The 25239-nt window shown below is 37.4% G+C and overlaps 1 protein-coding gene across 9 annotated transcripts in view; it reads right to left on the bottom strand.

Moving 5' to 3' along the window:
- Positions 1-7358: 7358 nt before the first annotated feature.
- PPP6R3 (protein phosphatase 6 regulatory subunit 3) overlaps positions 7359-25239 on the bottom strand; it is a 58704-nt gene continuing 40823 nt past the window's right edge. For 5 of the 9 annotated variants that reach the window (XM_068684544.1, XM_068684548.1, XM_068684545.1 and 2 more), the window contains 10 exons: positions 24393-24490; positions 22241-22295; positions 21448-21578; positions 20229-20347; positions 18670-18823; positions 17379-17485; positions 16301-16451; positions 14211-14228; positions 13774-13896; positions 7359-9265 (listed from right to left, as the gene is read on the bottom strand). In XM_068684544.1, coding sequence (XP_068540645.1) covers positions 9214-9265; positions 13774-13896; positions 14211-14228; positions 16301-16451; positions 17379-17485; positions 18670-18823; positions 20229-20347; positions 21448-21578; positions 22241-22295; positions 24393-24490 — 1008 coding nt within the window. In that variant the 3' untranslated portion in view covers positions 7359-9213. Of the gene's footprint in view, positions 9266-13773; positions 13897-14210; positions 14229-16300; positions 16452-17378; positions 17486-18669; positions 18824-19454; positions 19579-20228; positions 20348-21447; positions 21579-22240; positions 22296-24392; positions 24491-25239 lie in introns of those variants that run through there. The other 4 variants (XM_068684550.1, XM_068684546.1, XM_068684551.1 and 1 more) reach the window with 4 other exon arrangements.

Raw genomic sequence — 25239 nt, 5'->3', positions numbered from 1 at the left:
ACCCAATTTTTTCTCTTTCCATGGTAAAGTCTTTCTTCCCTCAGTTTTCCTGAATTTCTAATGATGAAGAAGGTTATGATTAATTTGTAGATAGAGTAACCCTTTTCTAAATGCACACTACTCAATAAATGAACAAGCTGCTTACAGTAATTAAAGTAATGTCATCCTGTGCTCAAATTGCTTGTGCTAATAAGTCTAATTGGCAACAGCAAGCATTAACTGTGATTAGTCATATGCGTCTAATGTCATCACCAGTGCCTATAATTTTCTACATAGAGGGAATTTCACATCTGTTTTAAATCACTTGCCTGTTGTCTGCATTGGTGTTCTTTCCTATATTATTTTATCAAAGATTATTTTATTACAATAAATGATAGAAAAGTTTATTTTCTTTTTCAAAAATAAAGAAATGCACAGTAGAGAATATGGCATCAGGTATTTCTGAGTCACTTATTCTGAAATAAGTATTTGATTTCAGATAAACTTTAAAAAAATGGGTTTTCCTTCATTTGCATATAGTCTGATAGCCCCATCTACAGGATGTAGATTATTTGCAACAGAACATTCATCTAATCAGTTTAGACTACAAGCTGTATTTCACAGTAAAACAGATGACTCAAAGATCCATGTTGTATTTGTTTTGGAAATTTGCAAGGAATTGTTATCAGGAAGACAAACTTTCCAGGCTTTTGCATCATTTTATTGTAGGCAAACTTTAACTGTAAGTAGAACAATTATTTTTTTGTGTCAATATAAGGGGACAGACAGTGTGTTATCAAGAATCTAGTGGATGAAAATGCAGCCTTGGAGAGACCAAGGTTTTCAATTTTCTTGCAATAGTCTTTTGCCTATCAGAACATTTACTTCTCACCTCAATTATCTACCAGCTAACCAAAAATTTGTAGTAGTGTTTTTCATAAGTTATACTTACTAGATCTCTATAATGCACATAGCTTTCTATGTTCTCTGTCCAAATGGGTACATTTTTTTAAAAAACACAAAGCTACCCTCAAGTTCTACAGCTGACCTTTTCACGAGTACAGGAAATACTCTGGTAAATTTCCCAGTAATATGTTTGCTTTTATCTGACTCCTCCAGCTACTGATTTATGTTCAGCTGATGTATGACCTTATGCCTCACAGCTTCTCTGACTATGTAAAAATGTAGAGCTTACATATTGTACCAGGATCAGTAAGGGACAACTCACTCCAACTTGCACACAGAAATGCATAGACAAACTAAAGGGAATGTCTGGTCTTTGAACAGCTCTGGTGGTCCCATCTTGTTTTACAGCACTTCAACAAGCTTTTTCCCCTTCAGATTTCAGATATATTTCTATTATTCAAAAACTTGCCTATTTATTTAGGGTTTTTTAAATCCCATTTAAAAATATTATTAGGTCATGGCTATTGTTCATCATTCTTCATTTTCTAAGACTAAGTTTCAGATCTACTCATGAAAATCTTAATAATTTTGGAATTTGCCATGATATTACTTATTAATAATTATTAAAGTAATAAATTTCGACAATTTATTAAATCTACTAAATTAGTAAATTTCAATAATAATAATAACTTACATGACAATAATTACAAAAGAGCTTGTAAAAGATATATAAAGTATTATTCTTACTCATACTAAGGCATAAAATTCTGAATCAGATTCAATGTCTTAGATTATTTTTGTCCGTATGAACCAATAGTGTTTGTTTTTTAACCAGTAAAAAATCAAAGATCTGGTAGAAATTTGAAATCACGTCTAGAACTGCAGGTGTTAACTTTCATTTTATCAGCTGACATTAGCTGATTTGACATCAACTTCATGACATGCTCAGAAGATCTGAGCGGCCTGTTTGTGAGCTCAGAGGAGCGTTACATTAGCTCACTTTCACCTATGACTCAGTATGTCAGAAAATGTATTATTTTACTTTCAGATGGATGTTTCGAAGAAGCCAGAATGGTCCAAATACCCTATGCAGGTTTATTTTTTTTTTGTCGACTTGGATGACTTGATAAATACCTAACTCCCTTGCAATGGCAGCATTAATGTGTTTATAAGGGATGAGCTTCCTGTTTTCTTGATTGCATAAAATCAGCACTCCACCCCTAGGAACTCCAAATAAGCCCCAAGCTTTTGCCTGTGTATATGTGAGAGAAATATGTGGAGTTTTTGTTTGGTTGGTTAGTTGGTGTTGGTTTTGTTTTTTATATCCCAGCAGCACCACTAAAAAGTAGTTCATCTTCTCTAGTGTTTATGTTGAATTCAGATACTTGCAAACCCTTCCCGGATAGCACACACTTAAGTCTTAATTTAGGACTCCTACTCTTGTGGATGTATGGGCTCAGATTTAGAGGAATGTTTACAGCTGAAGTACAAGATGATAAACACCAGTTTGTACTAGGGGAATGGAAAACTACAAACCTAAGGCCTGCTCTGGAGATTTTTTTAAAGAGACAAAGACAACAACAAGCCAGCATAGATTGTAGTAAGGAATAAAATCAGAAAATGTAGATAAATTTTATTTTTTGGCAAACAATGGGAAATTAATGTTAAATATACCTCAAAAGTCCATGAGACAGCATTAAAAATGTGGTTTCACCCTTGAAAGTTAGTTCTAATAACTGAAATGGAGCATGCTCTTAGAGGCGTGTTTCTGAAATTGGAACGTGCATTCATCTGAAGCACTTCATTTATATGGTTCAACTTAGGATATTTACTAAGTCACAGGATAATTACTAAATTCCTTAGCATTTTTCTTGTCTCTGCTTTGTTATGTTACCTTACTCAGTTTGTATTTTTTGTCTGTCGCTTAACAGAGCTGCCTGTTGAGCTGCCTAAGAAAGAAATGGAACATACTGCTATTTAGGTAACTGCTGTCCAAAGTCAGAGATCACTTCAAATTTATTTATTTATTTATATATTTATTTATTTTCTGACTAGTAAACAAGAAACTTAGACTTATGGACGTTGTCGGAATATGCAGGGATGAGATAAAGGCCAACTTGGTATTAAATCTGGCATGTGATGTCAAGGACAATAGGGCTTCTTCAAATACCTCAGTAGCAAAAGGGAGACCAGGGAAAACGCGGGCACGATGCTGAATGGGGCGGGTGCCCTGGTAATGAAGGGTACAGAGAAGGCAAACTTACTGAAAGCTGTATTTGATCGGTCTTCACTGCTAAGATCAGCCCCCAGGAAGCTTAGACACTAGAGGAAGTGTCTAAGGAGGACTTTCCCTTGGTCGAGGAGGATCAGGTTAGAGATCGTTGAGGCAAAATCAACACCCACAAATCCATGGGCCTTGATGGGATGTACCCATGAGTGCTGAGGGAGCTGGCAGATGTTACTGCTAGGCCGCTCTCCATAATCTTTGTGAGGTTACAGAGAACAGGAGAGGTGTGTGAGGATGGTGTCACTCCGGTCTTCAAAAAGGGCAAGAAGGAGGACCCAGGAAACTACAGGCCAGGCAGCCTCACCTCCATCTGGCGTGTTTTTCATTTGTTTTGAGTTTCTCGCTGCTCTAGCTTATTAGTGAGAGGCAATAAACAATATTTATCTGCTTATGTTGAGTCTATTGCCCATGACAATAACTGCTGAGTGGTCTCCCTGTCCTTATCTCAACCCTTGAGCCCTTATCATTGTATTTTCTTTCCCTTTCCCTTTGAGAAGGGGGAGGGAGAGAAGGTTGTGGTGGAGCTCACCTGCCCGGCTGAGTAAAACCACCGCGGAGGGATTGATAGCTGGCTGGATGGCAGAATAGTGCTGCCAGCAGGTTGAGGGAGATGATCCTCCCCCTCTACTCAGCCCTGCCAAGGCTACACCTGGAGCATTGAGTCCAGTTCTGGGTTCCCCAGCACAAAAGGGACATGGAGCTATGGGAGTGAATCCAGTGAAGGCGCCATTAAAATGATTAAGGGACTGGAGCAGCTCTTCTGTGAAGAAAGGCTGAGAGAGCTGTGGGCCTGTTCAGCTTGGAGAAGACCGAGAGATCTTACCAATGTGTTTAACTGTCTGAAGGGAGGGTGTCAAGAGGATGAGGCCAAGACGCTTTTCAGTGGAGCCCCTCAACAGGACAAGAGGCAATGGGTGCAAACTGAACCATGGAAAGTTGCAGCTAGATAAGAGAAAACACTTTGTTACTGTGAGGGTGACAGAGCACTGGAACAGGTTGCCCACAGAGGCTGTGGAGTTTCCTTCTCTGGACGTATTCAAAACCATCTTGGATGTGATCCTTTGCAATGTGCTTTGGGTCACCCTGCTTGTCAGGGGAGGGGGGTCTTTAGATATGTATAAAAATGGCTTTTATTATTTCAGTTACATCTAACTCCCTAATAGATAAAAGATATGCCACATCAGAATTTTAGATCTATTATCAATTACAAACTAGATTACTAAAATTTTTTTTAATGTTTTTTTTTCTTTTTTTTTTTTTTTTGTAGTTGCTATTAGTAATGTATGTTTTCTAGAACTATTTAAAGCAAACAATTAATATAGTTAATGTTCTTTATATACAATCAGAGGCAAATTACTGGGCTCATAAAGCAGTAGGAATGAAGTGAAATTCCACATCTTCTGGTGTACAGATTCACAGAAGAGGTCTCTTCAAGCTTTAGACATGAATGCTTTTACTTACTTATCACCCTTCACCTTTATTTAGCTTCTAACTTGTATGAGAAAGGAACATTTACTTCATAAAAGCCTGCAGCATCCTGAACATGTCATTTTTGTAATTCTTACAACACATCACTGTATCTTTGTGCAGTGTCCTGAATCTTAGTTTTGTGCAATCTTTTATGAGACATCCAGCAAAAGAGCATGCCAAATACAACATTGCCAGGATTCTTAATGCACTGAAAGCCAGGGCTACTTTTACTATAAGAATAATTAAAAGCTGGAATCATATATCTGTCACTCTGGCTGTAATTTTCTCCTTTTGAGTGTAGAAAAAATCGTATCTCTAGCACTATTCTCTTTTAAGTTCTGCAAGCAATTATCCTGACAAAGCCCTTAGACAAACGGGACACAAGTCTCTTTTACGCTGAGCCGTATTTAGGCAGTATGGACACAGACAGACAGTGCTGCCCCCCTCCTTTACGTATTGCAGGAAGAAGTTTGTTTCAGGTACTCTACCAACTATTTACTGCAGTGTTTTATCAGATTCATCTGCAGCCACTAATGAAGCTGCTTAGAGCAAGAAAGTAATGAGCAGCCCTTGCTCATATATTCAGTAAGCTTAACACCTAGTAAGGCTGTCAGCTGAGTAGTAAACATTATTTCCTTTATATCTCTTGAACAGAAAATATGTAGCCAATAGAAAAGCCTGTGTTTATTTTTGAGCTTCTAAACATTCTCCGGTTAGTAGAACACATTAGTGCACTACATTGGTTAACAAAAATACTTCTTGTCCCATTACACTTAACAGTCAACCCCTCCAACAGAAGACGATGAGGGTTTTTATTATTATTATTGTTGTTGTTGTTGTTGATCCACGCAAAACAGAACTGTAGGAGGAATGTCTCACTTCCATGAGAAAGTACCTTAGACTACACCAAGACTGAAGTGAAATTCCTCAGACTACTTTGATCAAAAAAGTTCCTTTCTAAAAAGAGTGAACATTGTGAAAGGTCACAGTACTCAAGCAGAGAAATACTAGTTCCGATGAAAACTGGAGTAAATGGTACAGAGACCAGATGAAGTCCTACAGCTAAGACCTCTGGTATACCTTGACAATATATAGTTGCATGTTATGACGGTCTCCAAAACAATCCTAAAAATTAACTATTTTTGGTCTCAAACATGCCACATCATCAGAGCCTGCATCCTTCAAGTTTAAACAAAGACTAAATGTGCAGTCTTTGTAAAAAGTCTAGAGAGAAACATTAGTTTCTTAAGATAGTATATGCAAATAGAAAACTAAGAATTGTTTTTTTGTTTGTTTTGTCTAGCAACAAAAATATTTGAGTTTCTGAATTTTTACATTCCAGAGGGTCAAATCTCAGTACAAAGTACTCATCCCACAGCATACAGTTCTGTATTCATGTTAGCAACTTAGAGGATTCAATTACTGTATGCTTTCTTCTTCTAAGGCAACTCTAGTCATGCCCTAATTTCATCTTTTTCCCCCATAAATAACAAGACACAGCTATTAAGGCCATTGCCTATTTAAAAAAATGTATTCTCTCAGGAGTGCAGGGCCATCCTCAGGTTCTTTTTTGCAGCACTCCATTATCTTGCAGCCAGTTAGCCATGCAGAAAGATTTAATATTTTCTCTCTAGTTCAATTAAATGTTGCAATGACCAAAAAGAGAAGAGATCGCCTGATCCTAAGAATTACAAGCCCACTTCCCCTCCCTCAAAACTTGTTAACTTTGTACACTTCTCTGCTTACTTCCTTCAAGCCAGTATTTGGGAATTGCAATAGAGAGGGACCTTCCTTTTTCCTGTTGTCTTCCTCTAACCTTTTGGTTACACTGCCCATTTGTGAATAGAAATAATTTCTAGCTCCTAGTAAATGTTCTGGTGTCACTGGGAGATCTAAATTCCGTATGACCTTGTCACACTACCCCAACACTACTTTCCTCATTCTTCTCCACAGGCTTGGCACAAGAGCGTATTTTGGAAGTAGCTGCTTCTCCTTTTGATGAAAGAACTGGTAACCTAGTCACTTAGAAAATTAGAAAAGGCAGTTTATAGTCCATACTTTCTCATGCCACAGAAAAAAGATGTAGAGCATAGCTCAAATGAGAGCACCAAGCACCCTCATATGCAAATGTGACCATTAACTTTCACCTAAATTTTACAGTCAAAGCTTCTGTATTGTACTTGGAGATTCCCACTAGGTGGGCCTTACCATATGAAGGTTTCCTTCAATGCTGAGTTATCTGCGAAGACTTTTCTGAGTAACCTGCTCAGCTCTGATACGAGGAGGAGGAGTAGAGGCGGAACATGCACATATGTTTATGCATGAATAGTTTGCAACCACTGTTCTCTGGACTTAATATAAATTCAAGGGCAACTTGTTCCTCCAGCACAGAGCAAGGAAGCTCCTAATTAACAGTAGGTAGCAACTCATGTGAGCTTACTTCCTTTGGGCTGCATTAAACCTGCACCAGAACACTCCTTTGATGAGCTGGAAGTTTGCTCCACCACATCAGAGACCCGACCTTTCTCATGCAGAGTGTTAAGGCAGTTTACAACCATGGCTTGAAAAGCTAAAGGGAATGAAGTGTGCAGCTTTTTGTTTTTGTTTTTTTTTTTTTAAACTTGCTGGCACTGGGTAAAATACTGAGACAATCACACAAGCCTGAATAAATGAGTAAGTTGAATCTCATGAAACAAGACAAAATCTACTCAATGGCTAAGCAAGATTTGTTTCTTATTGTGGATGACTGTATGTCACATACAAAGTAAACAATCATGATCTAAATTAAAGTCTTCAGAATTCATGTTTTGAGATGCAAAGAATACATCACAGGAAAGCACTCACAACCACTCAGATCCAGAATGAGAAGGGAGAACAGGTGATCTAGAAGCAATCTGAACATAAGGAACAACTTAAACTGACTCAATTCCATCATATATAAGGTATAAATAAAGAGGCAATATTTCCGATTCTACTTAGGATAGTGTTTTTTCCTCCTTTTACAGAGAACTAATCGGTTTGAAACAATATGCAAGGACAAATGCCACTGAAACTGGCTGAGAAAATGCAAGACAGAAAGCAGTAAGGGCAATGCCATTATACTTTTTTTAATTATTTATTATTTCTGTATGCAATGTAATGTTTAGGCACGTTGCTTGGGACGCTTTCTAAAATAAATCATTGGCCATTGTTTAGAGTATCCTTTTGGCTTTAAATACTGGTCAGGAAAACAAATGATGTAAAAATAAATGAATATAACTATTAAGGAAATAAAAATGGATTTGCATCTAAAAGTGCAGGTGAAATACTTTAACCCTTTCACCAGACAATGTGGCAATATACAGTATATTGCTTCTGTTTGTTTGAGAAGGCTGTTGGAATTGTACAATGACATAGAAAATTATAAATTACACAGAATTAGTTTCCATAATCACTATATATATATACACAAACCAGCTGTGAAAAAAACTGGTTTAGAACATACAAATGAAAGCCTCACACAGATCAGTACAGTGAAAGTAACAATTAACATGCTCTGCTGCCAAAATTTGTATTAAAAGAACACTATATACTTTTAAAATGCATGTACTGTAATTACATTAGCAGCACGGGCATTTCATTTACTTGACTTGTCTAAGAGGATTATAGCGTTTTAAATACGCAGATTGTTCTGAAATGTTCCATTGTATAATGCTTGGTATTAAAGTAAATCTTGGTGAATGGGTTAAAAGGCAGGTGAACCACTTAAACACAACAAGCCATGTGCACTTCAAATATTCTAGTGTTTCACCTGTAAGGTATTGTTTCAAGCAAACAAGACTTAACAGAACATATGGCTTTACAGTAACATCAATTTGTCAACTAAGTTGTAGCAATAAATACTTAAAATCTCTACCAATAGACTTACATTTTTGATCTGTTTTAAACAATACAGAAAACAATTACCAATTAAAAAACCTGTTGTAAAATGTTGAACACCAAAAATTCTCATTTAAATCACTTTCGTAAGCTAAAACAACCAAAATAACATTTATAGGGCATTTCAGTTCTACAATTCTTCGCCAACCTGGAAGAAACATGAATTGTTTTATTTTTTTTTTTGGTTTTGTTTTTTTTCCTTTTTCTTTTTACAAGGTGAAAAATGTATGAAAAACTGCTAAATACTTTGGTCACACTAATCGTCAAATAGTTATGTCTCAAATACATTAGATTTGTGTATTCACTTTTTTTTTTTATAAAACTATTCTTACAGCCATTTTTAACTATAGTAACACTACTGTCATCATTACATGGGTAGCAGGATCTTATTTCACAGGCCACCCATTATTTAGAACAATACAATATAAACATACGCAAAAATTATTGGTATTTCTCAATGTGCAATATTTTTACACTTATGAATTTCTGTACAATGTCTTAAAATCTAGAATATAAATGTTGCTGGTCCTGATCCCTTGCGAAATTAGTGCAGCAGTGACTGGCTTCAACAGGCTCTAGATGAAATCCTCAAGAAATGCTCAAACACCTGGGTATCAGTTCATTTCTTCAGCCAAGGCAGTAGACATCACGTATCATACAGGGCCATTAACAGACGTCTCTCCTAAAAGGGTACGTTGATCAGTCCTAAGAGGCCAAAAGAGGATGTCAGCATACAAGAAACAGGAAGCATCCAAAGTATGTTCTCCCCTCCCACATACCCAGATTGCAGCCAATGCTGAATTAACTAAACTAGGAGGAGCTGTTGACTCTCTCAAGAGTAGAGGCCTTGTGGAGAGATCTTGACAGACTAGAGGGCTGGGAAATTACCAACCACATGAAGTTTAGCAAGAGCAAGCACTGGATTCTGCATCTGGGACAGGGCAATCTTGGATGTATGTACAGACTGCACAGGGGAACAAGAGGCTGAAGAGCAGTGCAACAGAAAGGCATGTGGGAGTTCTGGGTGACAGCAAGTTGAGTATGAGTCAACAGTGTGCCCTGTCAAACAAAAGGGCCGGCTCTATCTGGGGCGCATTAAGCACAGCATTGCTAACCAGTTGAGGGAAGTGATTGTCCCACTGTGCTCCCTGCCTCACCTCTAGTACTGTGTGCAGTTTTGGGTGCTATAACGTAAGGATATAAAACTATTAGTGTGTCCAAAGGAAGGCAAAGATGGTGAAAATCTAGAGGGAAGTCATATGAGGAGCAACTGAGGTCACTGGTTTTGTTCAGCCTAGGGAAGAAGACACTGAGGGGTGGCCTGCAGCTTCCTCATGAGGGAGAGCAAAGGGACAGGTGCTGAGCTCTGCTCTCTGGGGACTGTGACAGGACCGAGCGAATGGCATGGAGCTGGGGCAGGGGAGGGTGAGGCTGGATATGAGGAAAATGTTCTTCACAGAGGATGGTCAGGCACTTGAACAGGCTCCTCAGAGAAGCGGTCACTGCACTATGGCCTGCTGGAGTTCAAGAGACATTTGGACAACACTCGTATGGTTTAATTTTTAGGTGGTCCTGTGCAGAGATAGGAGTTGGACTAGACAATCTGTGTGGGTCCCTTCCAACGTGAGACATCATTCTCTTCAGACACAGCTGGTCACTAGCGAAAGCTGCACTATTTCTTCCAAAATACCTACTGATTTCTACAGTTCAGATTACAAGGTTCTAACATTCATCTCAAAGTGATGCCAAGAAAATAATGTTTTATTGTAAGTATAATAAAACTCTTCGGAGTGGAATTCCAGAGAGTTCAAAAGAGGGAACGGAACACAAGCTAGTTACGTGCTCATCCCAATCATTTTCTGGAGTCCAACACATCTGGAATCCTTATTGTCTAATTAGGCACAGTACTTAGTTAACTCAGCACACCAGTGAAATGTGATTGATCTTTATTGAGCTAAAAAACAATCTCTACAGATGCTGTTCTCTCTTTGAGAGAATCAATCACTGATAAAAAGCACACTCTGAGACTTCTCCACATCTTACTCTGTGAGACAAAAAACGACATCAGGAGTACTTAAGCTTGCATTTGAAAACAAGAAAAGACATAATAGGTAAAAACAAGAGGTTTTTTTAATAACTGCTTTAGTGACTAATGTAATCTATAAACTGATGTTTCACAAATACTCTGAGTTTCAGTCCATTAGCACGAGAGGTTCAGAAAGTATGGGGAAGATAAAGAGAAAACCTGAAAAAGTAAAAATTGTAATAGTATATACAGTTCTAGGTAAGAAGTTAGTGTAAACATGTGGGTTCAATTACTCTGGATTAACACAAAGGAAGAGATCAAATCAGTGCACAAGAACATTAAGAGTTGCAAACAACAAAAGCAAAAAACTCTCAACTTCCATTAAGTTCAAGTCTGTTGAATACATTTGAAGATTCCTTTAGAGAATATAAATACCATTTGGAACTACACAAGAAAAGTTACCTGTAACTCCTGTTCTCTGATGGTGTACATCACAGAGAAGCCACTCTTGGGTCCGTGCTCTACATGCACATGACCAGCAGGAGTCCCCCTAGCTAAGTCTTTGGCTGTTAAGCACTAAAAACACTTTTTAAAAAAAAATATGTACACATTAGATAAAGAGAGAGACAGCACTAGACAAAGTTAAACACTTTAGATAAACCTGGAAGGTAACAAACAAGTGCTGCATGGACAGGAATTCTGACAGTTCAAAGAGCAGTAAATTATTTACTGATTGGAAAAAATCCATGACATAACAGGACTTCTAGCAGACATTGATATTGCTGGCCACCAGCCAAAGACCTACCTAGGTGACTCCTCCCACTAGTCATACATGCATGGAGCCCCAAAAGCACAATTAAATTTATCTAGACACTTGTTCTGCACTTATACGAGGATCTACTGTGACAGCCACCTTTAGAGAAAGTACTGAGCTTCACTGCATCCAGCCAGATTGTAGGAAAGGAGTTCCTTGAGATTTCCTGTAATCAAAAGCAATCCAAGGAACTGCTAGCTCTGAGAGCCCTCTGTTGGTTTAGAAAAGCATCTTTACTCAGAAGGCAGTCACCTAGTATTCACATGCTGGCTACGAAAGACTTGAGTTTCCGGGTTTCCCATTTTGACTAAGTATACAGGTTTTTCCAATTAGAATTCATTTATTGATTAAAGTTCATTGAATATATGCAGAGTAGAAAGTTCTGGCTTACAGAAAGAGGTAGCAGTGTTCTAGCGTAACATCTAGTACTAGAGGTAAAACATATTAGCTCATAAACATGTCCCAAAAAGACAGTATCTAAACTTGATCAAATAGGCTTGCACCCTTCTTAGTTTGCAAAAAGTATAGTCAAAATATGTAGTAGAGCTTTGTTGTATTATATGTAGAGCTATATTTTAAATCTTTGCTTACAAAACCTTTCAATTTTTTCTTGACTAGAAAACTAAGAGTATAACATAGCACGTGCAGTCTTAAAAATAATTAAGTCCACAAGATTTGTGAGAAATATGTTTCTCTAATAACAACTCAAAACCTATACAAGAAAAAACTGCTTTTGAACTATTATAACTATCAAAATACACGTTCATGTATTTATAGATTCAGAACCATTTCTCTGTTTATAATGCAAGGAAAAGTAGCCCCTGGAATTGCTTTTAATTAAGCAAAATCCTCCCTCCTCTCAGAATAATGCTCTGGGCACCCCTAAACTAATAAGTGTCAGCATACCAACCCTTGTTCTCAATACCAATATTCTAGCTTGTGGCATTCTGACACCTTGAAGTGCAACAAGCCATTAGCTCTCATAGGAAGCCAGTGAACTCTTGCTTAGAGATTAGTTGCAAAGTACTACGTGAGTCTATGTGAAACTAAGAAATAGGAAACGAGGCTCTCCCCACCTTTTGCTGAGCTGTGTAGATGGTGTGGACTGGCTGAATGACAACACTTCTGCCTTCAGCAGGTCAAATCTCGCCATTTGTGCTGGTGAGAATTTTGCGAGGAACGAGGCTAGAACAGTGCAAAACCATCCTTGCCTCCAAACAGCAGGAGTTGGAAGGTACCTCTTACCAGATACTGCTCTGATGTTAAGTTCCAGAGCAGGGTTTTCACTGAATGCATTTAGGGGTGGAATTCTTCTCACCTGCTTTATGCTGCTCAACTCATTTAGCTTTTAAGACCAAGTGGAATCCCGTCCCAACTTAAGCCAGATATGAAACATTTGCATTAGGTATTTCTAGTATTTGGTAATTGATCTTACTCTATGTAAATTTGATTTTGATAAAACCATACTAATATTTGAGTTGATTATGTTTCATACCACTGTAACTTGTAAGGCGAAAAACCACACCAGAACGAGTACTTCAACAGGAAAAGGAACAGGAGAAACATCTTCAGATGCCTTTTGTGGAGAAAGCAGTCCTACCTGATGATCTAATACAGAAGTTTATGCAAGAACTTTCTCTGACAGTTGTCACCTCAGAATTGTCTCTTGAATGACTATTCTGTGAGACTGCATGCACTATTAGTCAAGAAAAATGTCATCACTTCTTTCCTCCAGTACATATGCTGAGCAATCCAGGCTGCTCTGTATTTCCAGAGAACTTTATTTGAAACAAATTATTTACATACTTTGAAAAGTTATCTCCAAATCTACAAGTATTCAGATTAATGCCTGATAAAGACACGGGTGCAAACAGAAATTGATTCAAAAATAGAAGCAACTATTTGACTAGCTCACAACCAAACAAGCATGACTTAAGGCAGCATTTCCTTTCCACGTAGCTGCACTGATAGACTGCCCCCAGCTGTCCTGCAGTATAAAATACAGAATCAAAAATGGAACAATTTTCTAATTTTGAAGCGTACTTTTGTACATTTTCAGGACAAACTTAATCCCCCCCTTTTTTCCCACAGTTTTTGTATCAAATTAGTACAATGAATCGATACATATCGCAAAACAGAAAGGGAATATTTACAATACCCTGAAAGGCAAATAGGTTTCAACTCAAGAGTCAGAGTAAGGACAGACAGTATAGCTTGTAAGAATCTTACAAACAGATGCAAGCACATGTTTAGATTGAAGTAAACTCAGAGCTGATAACTAACAGGAATTCAGTGGTCTCTTTAGATCAGTCCTATTATAAAAATATACAAGCTGCTACTTATGTGATTGAAAATATCTCTGAGTGCAGTTACCTCTGTTCTGGACTGCTGTTAGTGGGCTGCAAAGCTGAAGTAGCTTCTTCCACAACCTCTGCATTCTCCTCTACCACATATTTACATGAAGCATCCTGCGAGGTAGACAATTTTCCTTCCTCACTAAGTAAAAGGAAACAAGATATTTAATTTTTAAGTTTACTTACAGAAAATTTCAGGCAACAGTAGAAAATTGGGAGAAGGGTTCGTATTTCACATGCAAATGGATTTTAAATTATGACTGAAACATGAAGATCAAACATGATTCTGGACTTCACAAACACCTAATAATGCACTGGTGTTTAAAACCATTGGAAATTGACTGGATAAAAAGGCAGGAAATACAATGATTACAAATATGATTAGAAAGGAAATAAGGAATGTGCGTGAAGCCTGAAGTGGTAGCAATCACAGTTACAATCCTTTACTATACATACCGATAGGATTTCAACACTCTGAAGCCAGTAGTATGCAAAAATAGAAGGAAGAAAGTATAAAAAAATTCAAGATTCCCTTAGAAACTGGCATTGATAAAGTTTGCCCATGAAACAAGTCAGCAGAATCACTAACTCATCACTGTCTGTATTAATGAACTACCTAATGACTATACAGTGAAGTACAATGGTATGTGTTATGCCACATAGGATCACTGCTCTATTTCATCAGCTTCTTCTCAGACATGAAAATGAACATAATTCAGTGAAAAAAACAGTACTCTAGCACTAGGAAACAAATATTCATGTTTTGCCACTAAACCAGAGTTTTTATGCATCACTATCCCACCTTTTTCTGTCTCATCCACACTGTTATTAGCACATTAACATAAAAAGTTGACCGTACAACTGCAAGAGATGGATATAAGGTAGCTACAGTAGACACAAACATCCATCTTCATCTGTAGCAGTGAATCTACTGAAGAAGTCGGAAACATTTTTAAAGACACTATCCTCTACTGATTCCTATTCTTACAGTTTTCCTTTCAATGGATCCTTTCTCTTTCAATGAATCCTTGTTCCTTCCCCCCATGTCTCCTTATACCTGCATAGACTGTAAAAATACAGCTTCCCAAGCAACAGGTTTCCCATCTGCTTTATCTTTATCTGCTTATCTTTTACCTTTAAAGTCTGTATTTGTTCAAAAATACTTGTCACTACTACCAGAACCTCTTTTTTTTTTTTAAGGGGTTGTCTCTGCTCACATTGTCTCCTACTAGCTCAACAGGGAGAGTGAGAAAATTCAAGAACCATTTGCCCTTTGCAGCTTTCAACAAGTCAACTACTGTCTTTACAATGGTTCCCTTCTCCTCAACACTGACATCACAACTATGTATTTTCTACTAGAAGAAATTTGTACTCCCAGACCTAAGTTCTGTATCCACCTTGCCAGGTATGCAGGACAGTGTGGCCTCCACTCACTATTGAAATCCTTTCTTAATTTAGATTTATGTAGTGTTTTAGATCCCCTTCCTCTGCCCCCCCCAAAGAAATACTAAATTATTTGCTGTCTAGGCCTATTTAAAAGTTAATTTAAGGAAAGCCATATGATATCTGGATCAGTATGAGATGACACCTCTGTATCAGAACTGAACAGTCTCCACATTTAAGACCTCACTCATTCAACCACCTTTTACACTTAACTTCCCCTTCCCGTCCCAAATCAAGATCATAGATTCATTTTCCCTCCTTTACCACCTCTGTGTCCTTTTAACTACAAAGATACAAGTCCTTATTCCATAGCAAAAGCAGGTAATTCTATGATAAGAGGCAGTGACTGCCATGATATGCTTCCACCTTACGTTAACTTTGCTTTTTTGCATTAATACCAGAAGTCACAGAATTAAAGCAGCTTATGTGTAAAAGCACCATGAATAACTGATCCACTACACTGGAACAACAGAAGTGTAGACCATAAAAAGCATTCTCCAAAAAAAATACAGAATAAACTGGAGAGTAGATATATCATTTACTAAGTCAGAAAGTGACTAAGGTTTCATGCTATATAACTCCAGAGTCACATTCCTCCTCGAAATGCTTTGGTTTAATTTCTCTAACTGCCATTTGATTTCATAAGTGTTGTGCAGTCAAAAATGTTCCTTCCTCCATACTAAAAATAAACAAACCTGAAGTTTTTAATTCCCAATGAGTTACTCTCAAGAGCAGTGCCTGGCTGGCCTCCAGTCTCTCTCCTCCAACCACCTGCATAAGACACTGAATTCCAATCCAGAAGTTCCATGTGAAGTTTAAAAGGCTGTAGCTTAGAAGTACATTAAAATGTACATTAAAATTGTGCAATAACGTTCATCAGGATCAAAAATAGAGCCAGTCTTCCACTAATAATCTTCCAGTGAAAATTAAAGCTTGATCCTATGTTCTAATAACTGATTGAAAGTAAAGTTTCAAAACAATTACATTTGAAAAAATGTTTAGAGTTAAGGCCCTATGAATTATCACTTTAACTCTTTTTGATGAGTGTTCTATCAACAGCACTTGTAAAACGGGTGGAAAGACAAAAAGAAGTACATCCTCACCTTTTGAAAACAGCCGTTTCAGTTTTAGCATCTACAGTAAGGCTCAGTGTCTCCTTCATGCTGCCGTTCATTACTGTTTCAGTTACCTTGTCTGTGTTTTCTACATCGTCCTCTCCATCTGAGCTGGCCTCCATAGCAACACTTCCTGGGGCTAGAATAGAACTAAGTACTTTAGTATATGACTGGTTACATTTCTATTTCATGAGCACACACACAAGCCAAAACAACCAGGATGTTTTTCCCCAGTTTTAAGCATTTCTTGAACCCTTAAGAATCATCTTTCTACAATCCCCATTATACACATATGTGAGCATAAACGCTTTTTTTTTTTTTTTTTTTTTACAGATTGCTTAAGGAAGAAGTCATATTCCATAATTACAGCTTTCGTTTTGCAAGCCAGTTAGTGATTTACATCAACAATGATTACTGCAACAGGTTTGCTTGAACAAGCCTGTAGTAGGATTTTTATACTTTTTTTCATACAGTCAGATTCATTGCACCAGTCCATACTGTACAAATTTGCCAACAAATTCTGAAGTACAGACAAGCCTTTGGGAAGCCCAATCTTCCCGGACTTCCCATCTGTACTTCTTGTTCTATCTGCTAATAAAATACATGGAAAACTAATTAGCATGGGTTTAATCTTTGATTAATTCACATAAATAGAAGTGTATGCATATATACAGAGAAGACAGCTTGGAAAGCAATGAGCAAGAAGGAGAAATCTGAACACCAAGGCTACTGGTCTATTGCCACATAGGAAGAGACTAGAAGCTACCACTTTTCTTGGGCATCAGTTCAGTTAAGTGTTGCCCCATATAAAACTTCTCTAACAGAAAACATTTAGCTTCATTGTTCATGATATGCACACTTTTTTCTTTTTTTTTTTTTTGAGACAAAAGTAACACTGGTTCTTGTTTTAAATAGGAAAAAAAGTAGTTCAGAACTTTTGTCAAGTTATTTTCATTGCCTGGCAGAGCAGCAGAGCCAGATGAGAGATACCTAAGTTCAGGGAGATCTTTCTTAGTTAAAAATATCAAAATCAATCTGCTTGCATTTCTGAATGTACAGTACTTACTCTCTAGCTGTGTTGCAAGACCAGTTGCATTTGCACTCAAGGGATCCATTGGCTCTGCATTTGTTTCCATTTCCACAGGAGAATTGCTTCTTAAGGAATCTTTTGAGCTTCAAATACAAATTAAAAAGCTTTATAAACATAACTGAACAGCAGAATGAAACTAAGCAAGGCTAAGGCACACTAAACAAGTTCATTAATGCAAAATCCACCCAAATTGAGCTGACTGAGGTTATGTTTGGCAGTACTGTTATTTTTATTTGAAATGGAGATGCCACAGATAAATAAGACTGCTGGATCCTTGCAGTATTTCCAACATTTTAAACCGCTTTTTAAACACACTCTTTGCAACCTGGATGATCTAAAAGAGTTCTCTGCTGACACTGCCAACACAGTCCTTAAATGTCAACAACAGAAGTATTTTACTCTAATTTGTTTGCTTAATGGCACATACAGTGTAGCTATGAGTTTTTCCATTCTGGATTAACTCAAAGGACAAGTTCTGACCACTTGAAATACTTCCCACCACTTACAGAATAGTGTCTTTTCTATCCACTACTTGTGGCAACTTCAGGACTTCATTTTCTAAACCCTATAGTCCTGTTATCAATTTACCTGCCTCAGACATGAAGCAATTCACTGCTCTATGATGGAAAAAATCATAAGTTTTATGTCAAAGCTGTTTAAGGCCCAGACAGAAGCTAGGAGCAAGACAGACAGAAAGGGTTTTCTGATTGGAGAAGAAATCGGTTCTTGACTGCTAGTATTTTGGCAGCTCAAAATTTACCTCTATAGGGATTATTAGATTCCTACACAGAGGACCTCAGTTATTCTTAATGCAGTGTTTAATCCAAAAGAGTAAAGTGTATGTCAGGTAATGCCAAAATAGTGTAGAACTGCACCAGTGATGAACCAATCATCTATATTATACCATTGACAAAACAGAACCATCACAGATGTTTTACAGCCTTCACATTCAACAGTTACATCCCTTCCATGGCTTCAGCCTATATTAAAAAAAGTCATAGCGCAATTCTGGTCAGCGACCAATATTCAAGGGAAACTTTAGGGATCCACTCATCCTATAAAAGTCTATATCTTTGTAAAGTCAGTTTACACCATACTACCCTAAACACATAGGAATCTTTGAACACTATGCACCCTGTATTCCACCAAAAGCCAACCAACATAGCCCAGGGTAGAGACATACATCTTAATGATGCCAAACAGCAGCTGCTGGTACATTTAGTAATGAAGAACTTGCCCACTTGCCCTGCATCACTAATATTCTTACCTCAAAGAGGACGTGAACTCTGAAAAAGAAGCCCAGCCAGTTTCTTTTGCTGGCATGGGTTCTTCTGTACTCCACACATCAGACCCAACGGAATCCAGATTGGTGCCATGTGCAGTCTCCATGGGTACATCGAAGTTAGCTGACCAATTTGGTGCTAGAAAAGCGATCAGCAAGGTCATTAGGAATAGATTTAAAGAACACGAATGTACACATGTCTAACACATTGATTCTCTATAGGCACATTCCCAAAAGAGCAGCAAAACTCTTAACTAGACTTCAAAGCACATGCAAAAGAATTCTCTATATAGGTAAAAACTGAATGAATTCCCTAAAAGGGAAATTCTGCTATTAAGGCAGAATTTTACAAACAGTAACTCACAGTATTCAGCTAAAAATCAATGGCACTTATCTGAAGAACACAAATTATATTTAATCACAAGTGTTATTCCACTTTATTCCTTAACCTAATGTGAACGTTCATTATTTTCAACACTAATTTCTATACTTAAAAAAATCTTAAGAGTTTTCATCCATTTTTCAGTTTCCTATGCACATTTTCCTCAACATAGAAAATGAGCAAGACAACTTCATGGGCAATCTCTAATTTCTCATGCACTAGCAGCACTGCTAAGTTTCAGAAAAGCTTAAAACCTTTTACAACTTTAAAATATTAATTGGGATATTACGTTTTGGAGCAACTGGGACTTAGAAGCATCTAACTTAGGATAGGTCAATTCAAAATACTTCACCTACCCAAGGGAAACATTTTCTTCATTAACACTTACATACAAAAAAACAGGCTGAAAAGGAAGCTCTGACTAGCAATTAGAAATTCCAACCCAGGCAGATATGGGAGGAGACCCACATGGATCAAAACTTGTTTGACACACAGATGCCAACGACACCAATCTGACAAAAGAAAAGAAAACCCTTAACGTTTCCTTCTATTTTAATTTTTAATTCCTTACAGTCTAGATAAACACAGGGCTTTTACCTACAGATGTTGCCATTTTAAGTAAAGCCAATTTAGTCTACTGTGCCTTGAATGTGAAAACTCTTAAGCCAATTACAACAGTTAGTTTTCCACATAAGAGTTTACTTATGCAAGATTAAACAAGATTATTCACATATGAAACCAGACCAAACTAAGTTAACTTGACTTCTGTAGGATGCCTTTTAGACCGTTGTTAGATGAAACGTTGGTCTGAAAGACTTGTAATAGAAAGGATCATATTTTATGTTTGGAGATTAATAACCTATCATTTTTGCAGGCATTCAAGATGTGTAAATTCAGTTTCATTCTTCCCTTTTTGATTCCTCATTTTTTCCTCTTGAAGAATATACACATGAATTTTAGAGAGACTAGAGTAATTTGACTCAGGACTTGTAAGGAATTCAAATTTTCAAATACTTGCATGCTCTATTAAAGCAGTCTTTACAGTGAGAAAGATGACTAAGATCATTAGAATAAAAAATAAAAGAGGAAAACTCTTACAAAGTAACAGTTCTAGATGTAACACTTTCCTGTAACTCAAATAGTTGGGAGAAAAGCTACATACGTTCATTTAAGTCTACTTCCATTTTGTCCTCTGTATTGGTATGCGATTCAAACAAATCTTGTTTTGTTCCATCCTCTTCTTCAGAGTCAGTACTTTCTTCACTGTCTGTACTGCCCGAACTTAAAATACAAAGAGAGAGTTTACATTCCATGTTTAGGATTAGACGCTTGGCACAATGAAATACTGGAGAGTTTGAAGCTAGAGAGAATTACAACAGCTATCACTGCTGATAGATTAACGGAGGTATAATTTATTAGCTGTTGGCATGCCCCTCATTTCTCCCACAAAAAACAAAAGTTTAAGGTTTTTCCACTTGATCATGTAAAGAGGGCTTTTTTCCTCCATTTGCAAGTAAAAACTCCTGCCATTCAAAAGGAAAGGAAGGCAGGAAAAGGAAGATAAGGAATTAGACCATTAATCTCTGCACACTAAGTGGAATCACTGAAATATAAAACTCTTTAAAAGACCAATATGACATAACTTGGTTTATTTGGAAATCTAACAACCAATCCAAGTATTTTCCTGTCTGTTGCCTTACATAATGGTTTTGAACTGTATGGGTATGTCTCCCTTCCTGGCGAGCACAACCAACATTAACAGGAAAGCAGTAATAGAACGTAACCAACATACAATATAACTTATCATGTACAGAAGGTATTAGCCACGCACATTCTCAAGTCCACTATGGAAGGTCAGAGAAGCCAAGACTATCCTGGGACAAAATCCAGAAGACATTAAGGAAGACTGTGCATCCCCAAGAGTTTTGGGGACCAGCTCCTTCCCTTCAATATAGCTACCTACAGCTTTGTCCACAGCCGCAGTACAATTAAGGGTGACCATAACAATGGAGCTGGATAATCTGACCCCAATACTACCATAAAGAGGACAGCAAGGTCAACATAGTTGTGGAGCTGGACTGCCTTGCCCAGAGCAAGAATGGCTAACAGGCTGACAGAGAAGAGGGGAAGAACAAGCAAAAGGAAACAAGCTACAAAACGTGAGGTGCAGGAAGAGCTGAGTAAACAGGACACCTATTACCATCTTCTGCAAGGTAAGGCTGACAGAGATACTGCTGCTATCTCTCTACTGATTTCTCCCCCCAGATGGAAATGGCTAGTTATGCTGGACAGCCTGTGTCAATAGTCAACCTGAACCAGAAGACACACTCAGTAACGAGGGCTCACTATAGTGCTACTTGGATGAAAAACACATTTCCTACCTGGAACGCCTCTGGGACTCTGGCGTAAATGCAATATGTTTTTCTTCCCAGATGTCTTCTTCATCAGAGCCACCATCATCAAACTGCTGTATCCTCTCCTTACAGCATGCCTCAAACAATGCTATATTGCCCTACATATAGGGAAAAGATAAAATCTGTATTTATGATTAATCATTCTACTTCTGTTAGTCAACATTTTGGAAATATGTGATTTAGAAAAAAAAATAAACCTAAAACTAGAACATCTCAACATAAAGCTTGTCAAGAAAGTATAAAGTGGAGCTTGTTTTACTCAACTACTAGCATACTGAGAGTACACTATCATCCAAGAATTGCTGGGAAGATCCATCACATTTAAGAATGGCATGTAGGGATGACGTCAAAGACCTTTCTGGATAGCTGGACCACCAAATACTCCAGTTTCATTTTCCATAGCAAGGTTCATTTCATCTCAACTAATAAATATCTATAATAACAGTCTCTAAACACAACCTCACTGGAAGTCTCAGATAGCTTCTATCCATAAAACACGTGTGCAGTCTGCACAAATTAGATACAAGCTTGTTCTTGAACCTGGACATACACATTAGAAGCACTTCTGCTTAATATCAACCACAAGGAGAAGCAAAAAAGTTCTTCAGCTTGAAAATCCACATAATGCAGGAATAAGGTAGGGTAGTTACTTTCCAACAATTATACGTCATAAAGGATGAAATATAATCACTATCAAAACTTTGCAGTCACACAGAAGTTTGAAACAGCAATTGTTGTGATTGCAGGAACGTACACTTACACTTTCGTTTGTATTGAGGGTAAAGTTGATGTCTGAGACACGATCAAAAGAAACACTGCAAAAAAACACAACACATGTATGAAATAAACCAAGAAGAGACATAACATGAAGGCATTGTTTTCAGAAGTCTTTATTTATGTTACTAGGAAAATTAGAAACCTGAGATTAAATACACACTAATTTCCAACATGAAACATAACAGTCAAATTCTGCATTAAGGAAGCCTGGCATTCACATGATCTTTCTAGTTGTGAAATATTTTAAAGAATAAGAGATGCCTACTCCCTAATGAGCTGTGTGGATGCAACTAGCCTAAGCCAGCATAACTGAAGTGATATACACAAATCTCAAACACTGGACTGCTACACACTAGGAAAAAAAAGCAGGCCTCATGAATGCCTAATCTATGGTCTACCATGACGTGTCTTTATATCCTGCAAAGATCTGTGTTAGTAGTTGTTACATCTGATAATCATTTTCGCATCTGTGCTAGTAGTTGTTACATCTGATAATCATTTTCGCTGCTCTACATACAGACAGGACCTTCTCAAAAGGAAGAACCAAAGTGAAAAATTGCAATATCAACCTCTGTTTCCTACAGAAAAAAAATAAATGAATTTATTCTTTTTTTTTAAACCAATCGCTAAATGAAAGTTAAGATTTTTTTTTTCAAAACTTAACACTAAGTAGTAAGGCTTTGCACTTCTTCATGCATTGGCCCATTCAGTAGTTTCACCAAATAAATTACAGAGGTGTCTTAGACCAAAAATAGCATTAGGCAAACCAAATCCCTGGGGGGAGCAAGAACAAACAGAAAAAGAGTAGAAAGATACTACCAGACTTTCACAAGAGTTAATATATTCTTCCTCTGGTCACATATAGCACTGAACTCGGCAGCGCATGTATTACTGTCTTCCTCTAATCCTCACCAAGCAGGGAATAAGGTAAAATTTGTTCATTTAGACCACTTTTAACTGCGACTGCATTACCATGGGACTTACCCCCACCCACCAGAAGGGTTACCAGAAAACAGGTAATTTAAAATGCAATTGATTCTTACACAAGAGGCATGAATTTAAAAGTAAAAAGCAGTTCACCTACAGTTGAATTCAACTCACTACCTACTGCATATCTCAGAGATCTGCTTACTTAAGTCATCTTCCTTCCACCAAGATCATACACTACAAAGGAAATCCAACTCCCATTCTTGCCAAAATTCACTTGCTTCTAGCCAAGTTAAACAATATCCTGAGCTGCTTTCTCACTTATCATAACTTCATCTATACTGCCAGATTATGTGGTGTAATAAAGCAGCTATGCATCTTGGAAGACATGTGCAAGTTTTGGTTAACCATCAGATAGGAAACATGTCTTAGAGAAGATCTTAATTTTTTTTTTAAACCCTTCTAGAAACCGTCTTCAAGTAATGTTTTTACTCTCTTTTATCTGAATGTTTTTGCATCCCAAGCCATTAATTTTAATTAAATCAGGATCAAGTCTTCTTTCATTAAGAACTCCCATTCTTATCCTTTCCCATTATGGCACCAATTTACTTTGAACTAAAGAAACAGAGCAGTTTGTCTTTTTTGTTGTTGTTGTTTGTTTTGTTTTGTTTTTTCTTGCTTTTGTTATTTTTAAAACCTGACCAAGACATGCTCTCATGTCTCAACTGCTTCACCCTTAAAAACAAAAGTATATTTATGATGTGCTTCTTTACTGTTCCCTACAGAAAAGAACACAGTCAAACTTAAAAGAAGAGCTACTCATCTGCTCTGCTACACCAACTCAGAGATGTGAATGACTGACTTTGTACCTCCAAGTGCAAGTGTCCCAAACAATGCGAAGTCCTTGGATAGATATGGCTTTTAAAAGCAGAGCTATCATTTATTCCCAAGCACTGTGTTTTCATGCTGGCACAGTCAGAACATTAGAAGTAAAAAATTAGCTGTTACTTTCTGATGTAAACCGTTCAGGGAGGTTTTCTAAGAGCACTCTATCAACACACACAATTGGTACAAGAAGACAGGACTGACTGGCAACTGCATCACATCAATCAAGGCTGGCATTTGTCATCACCAGAACCACAGTCAAATACACTAAAAAAGGGAGGCTCCAGAGACTATAATCAAAGCCAATATAACAATATACTCACTTGCCGATGTCATCTTGATCAGCAAACTTCTCATCGTTGAAGCCAAACTGGTCAATAAAATTGGACGTCATTTGTTGCATCTGATAATCAGAAAAGGCCTGGCAACCCAGGACCAACGACAGTGATATAATGATTCTAATAATACTCTAAATCCTATTTGCCCATTTTGCTCAAAGAAATAAAAGTCTCTCTAATCTAAACATAAGGGACAGGAAAAGGATGTCTCAACCTTTAAGTTTTAAATAGTAACACTGACTACGCATCTTACATTTACTGAATTGAAAGCCAGTCTAATAGCAGCTCTCGATAAGAAAATTAAATCTCTCGTTTAACCATGTGCTAACTAGCGCCTTTCCAAATGAACCCTAAGATATGGGGGAACAGCACCATGTACCAAGTCAAAGAAAAAACTGACTTTGTTAATATTAACATGAAGTTATAAGCAGCAAAAAAAAAAAAAAGTACAAAAAAGTACATTAAATACAGATACTTAGCTACATGATAAACATGACCTGTGCTTATCAGGGGAAGTATCACTCAAGCCTACCCACTAGCAGTCTCTTCAACATCCAGAAGAAATTGGAGAGTACAGAAAATAAGTTACTGAACATTCCAGTGCAGTGTCACAACTGTGGGTTCTGTTTTTGTTGTTTTGTTTTTAAAAGGATGCCAGCTTCAACTGCCAGCAGACATGTATAAATGGGCATTTCTTCTCAAGGTCTTTATTTCCTAGACTTTGAACTAACCTTTGCTTTATATTCTCTTGGTTCTTTCAATAGTGATTTATTTTTGCTTTAGCCACCTTCTTGATAGTTTAGCCTATATGTGTGTCTCCTTAGCTACCTGG

Source organism: Anas acuta, chromosome 5 (genome assembly GCF_963932015.1).
Source record: "Anas acuta chromosome 5, bAnaAcu1.1, whole genome shotgun sequence".
NCBI classification, from domain to species: Eukaryota; Metazoa; Chordata; class Aves; order Anseriformes; family Anatidae; genus Anas; species Anas acuta.
The sequence above is the reverse complement of the archived record's forward strand: the minus strand, read 5'-3'. Positions and strand labels throughout refer to the sequence as shown.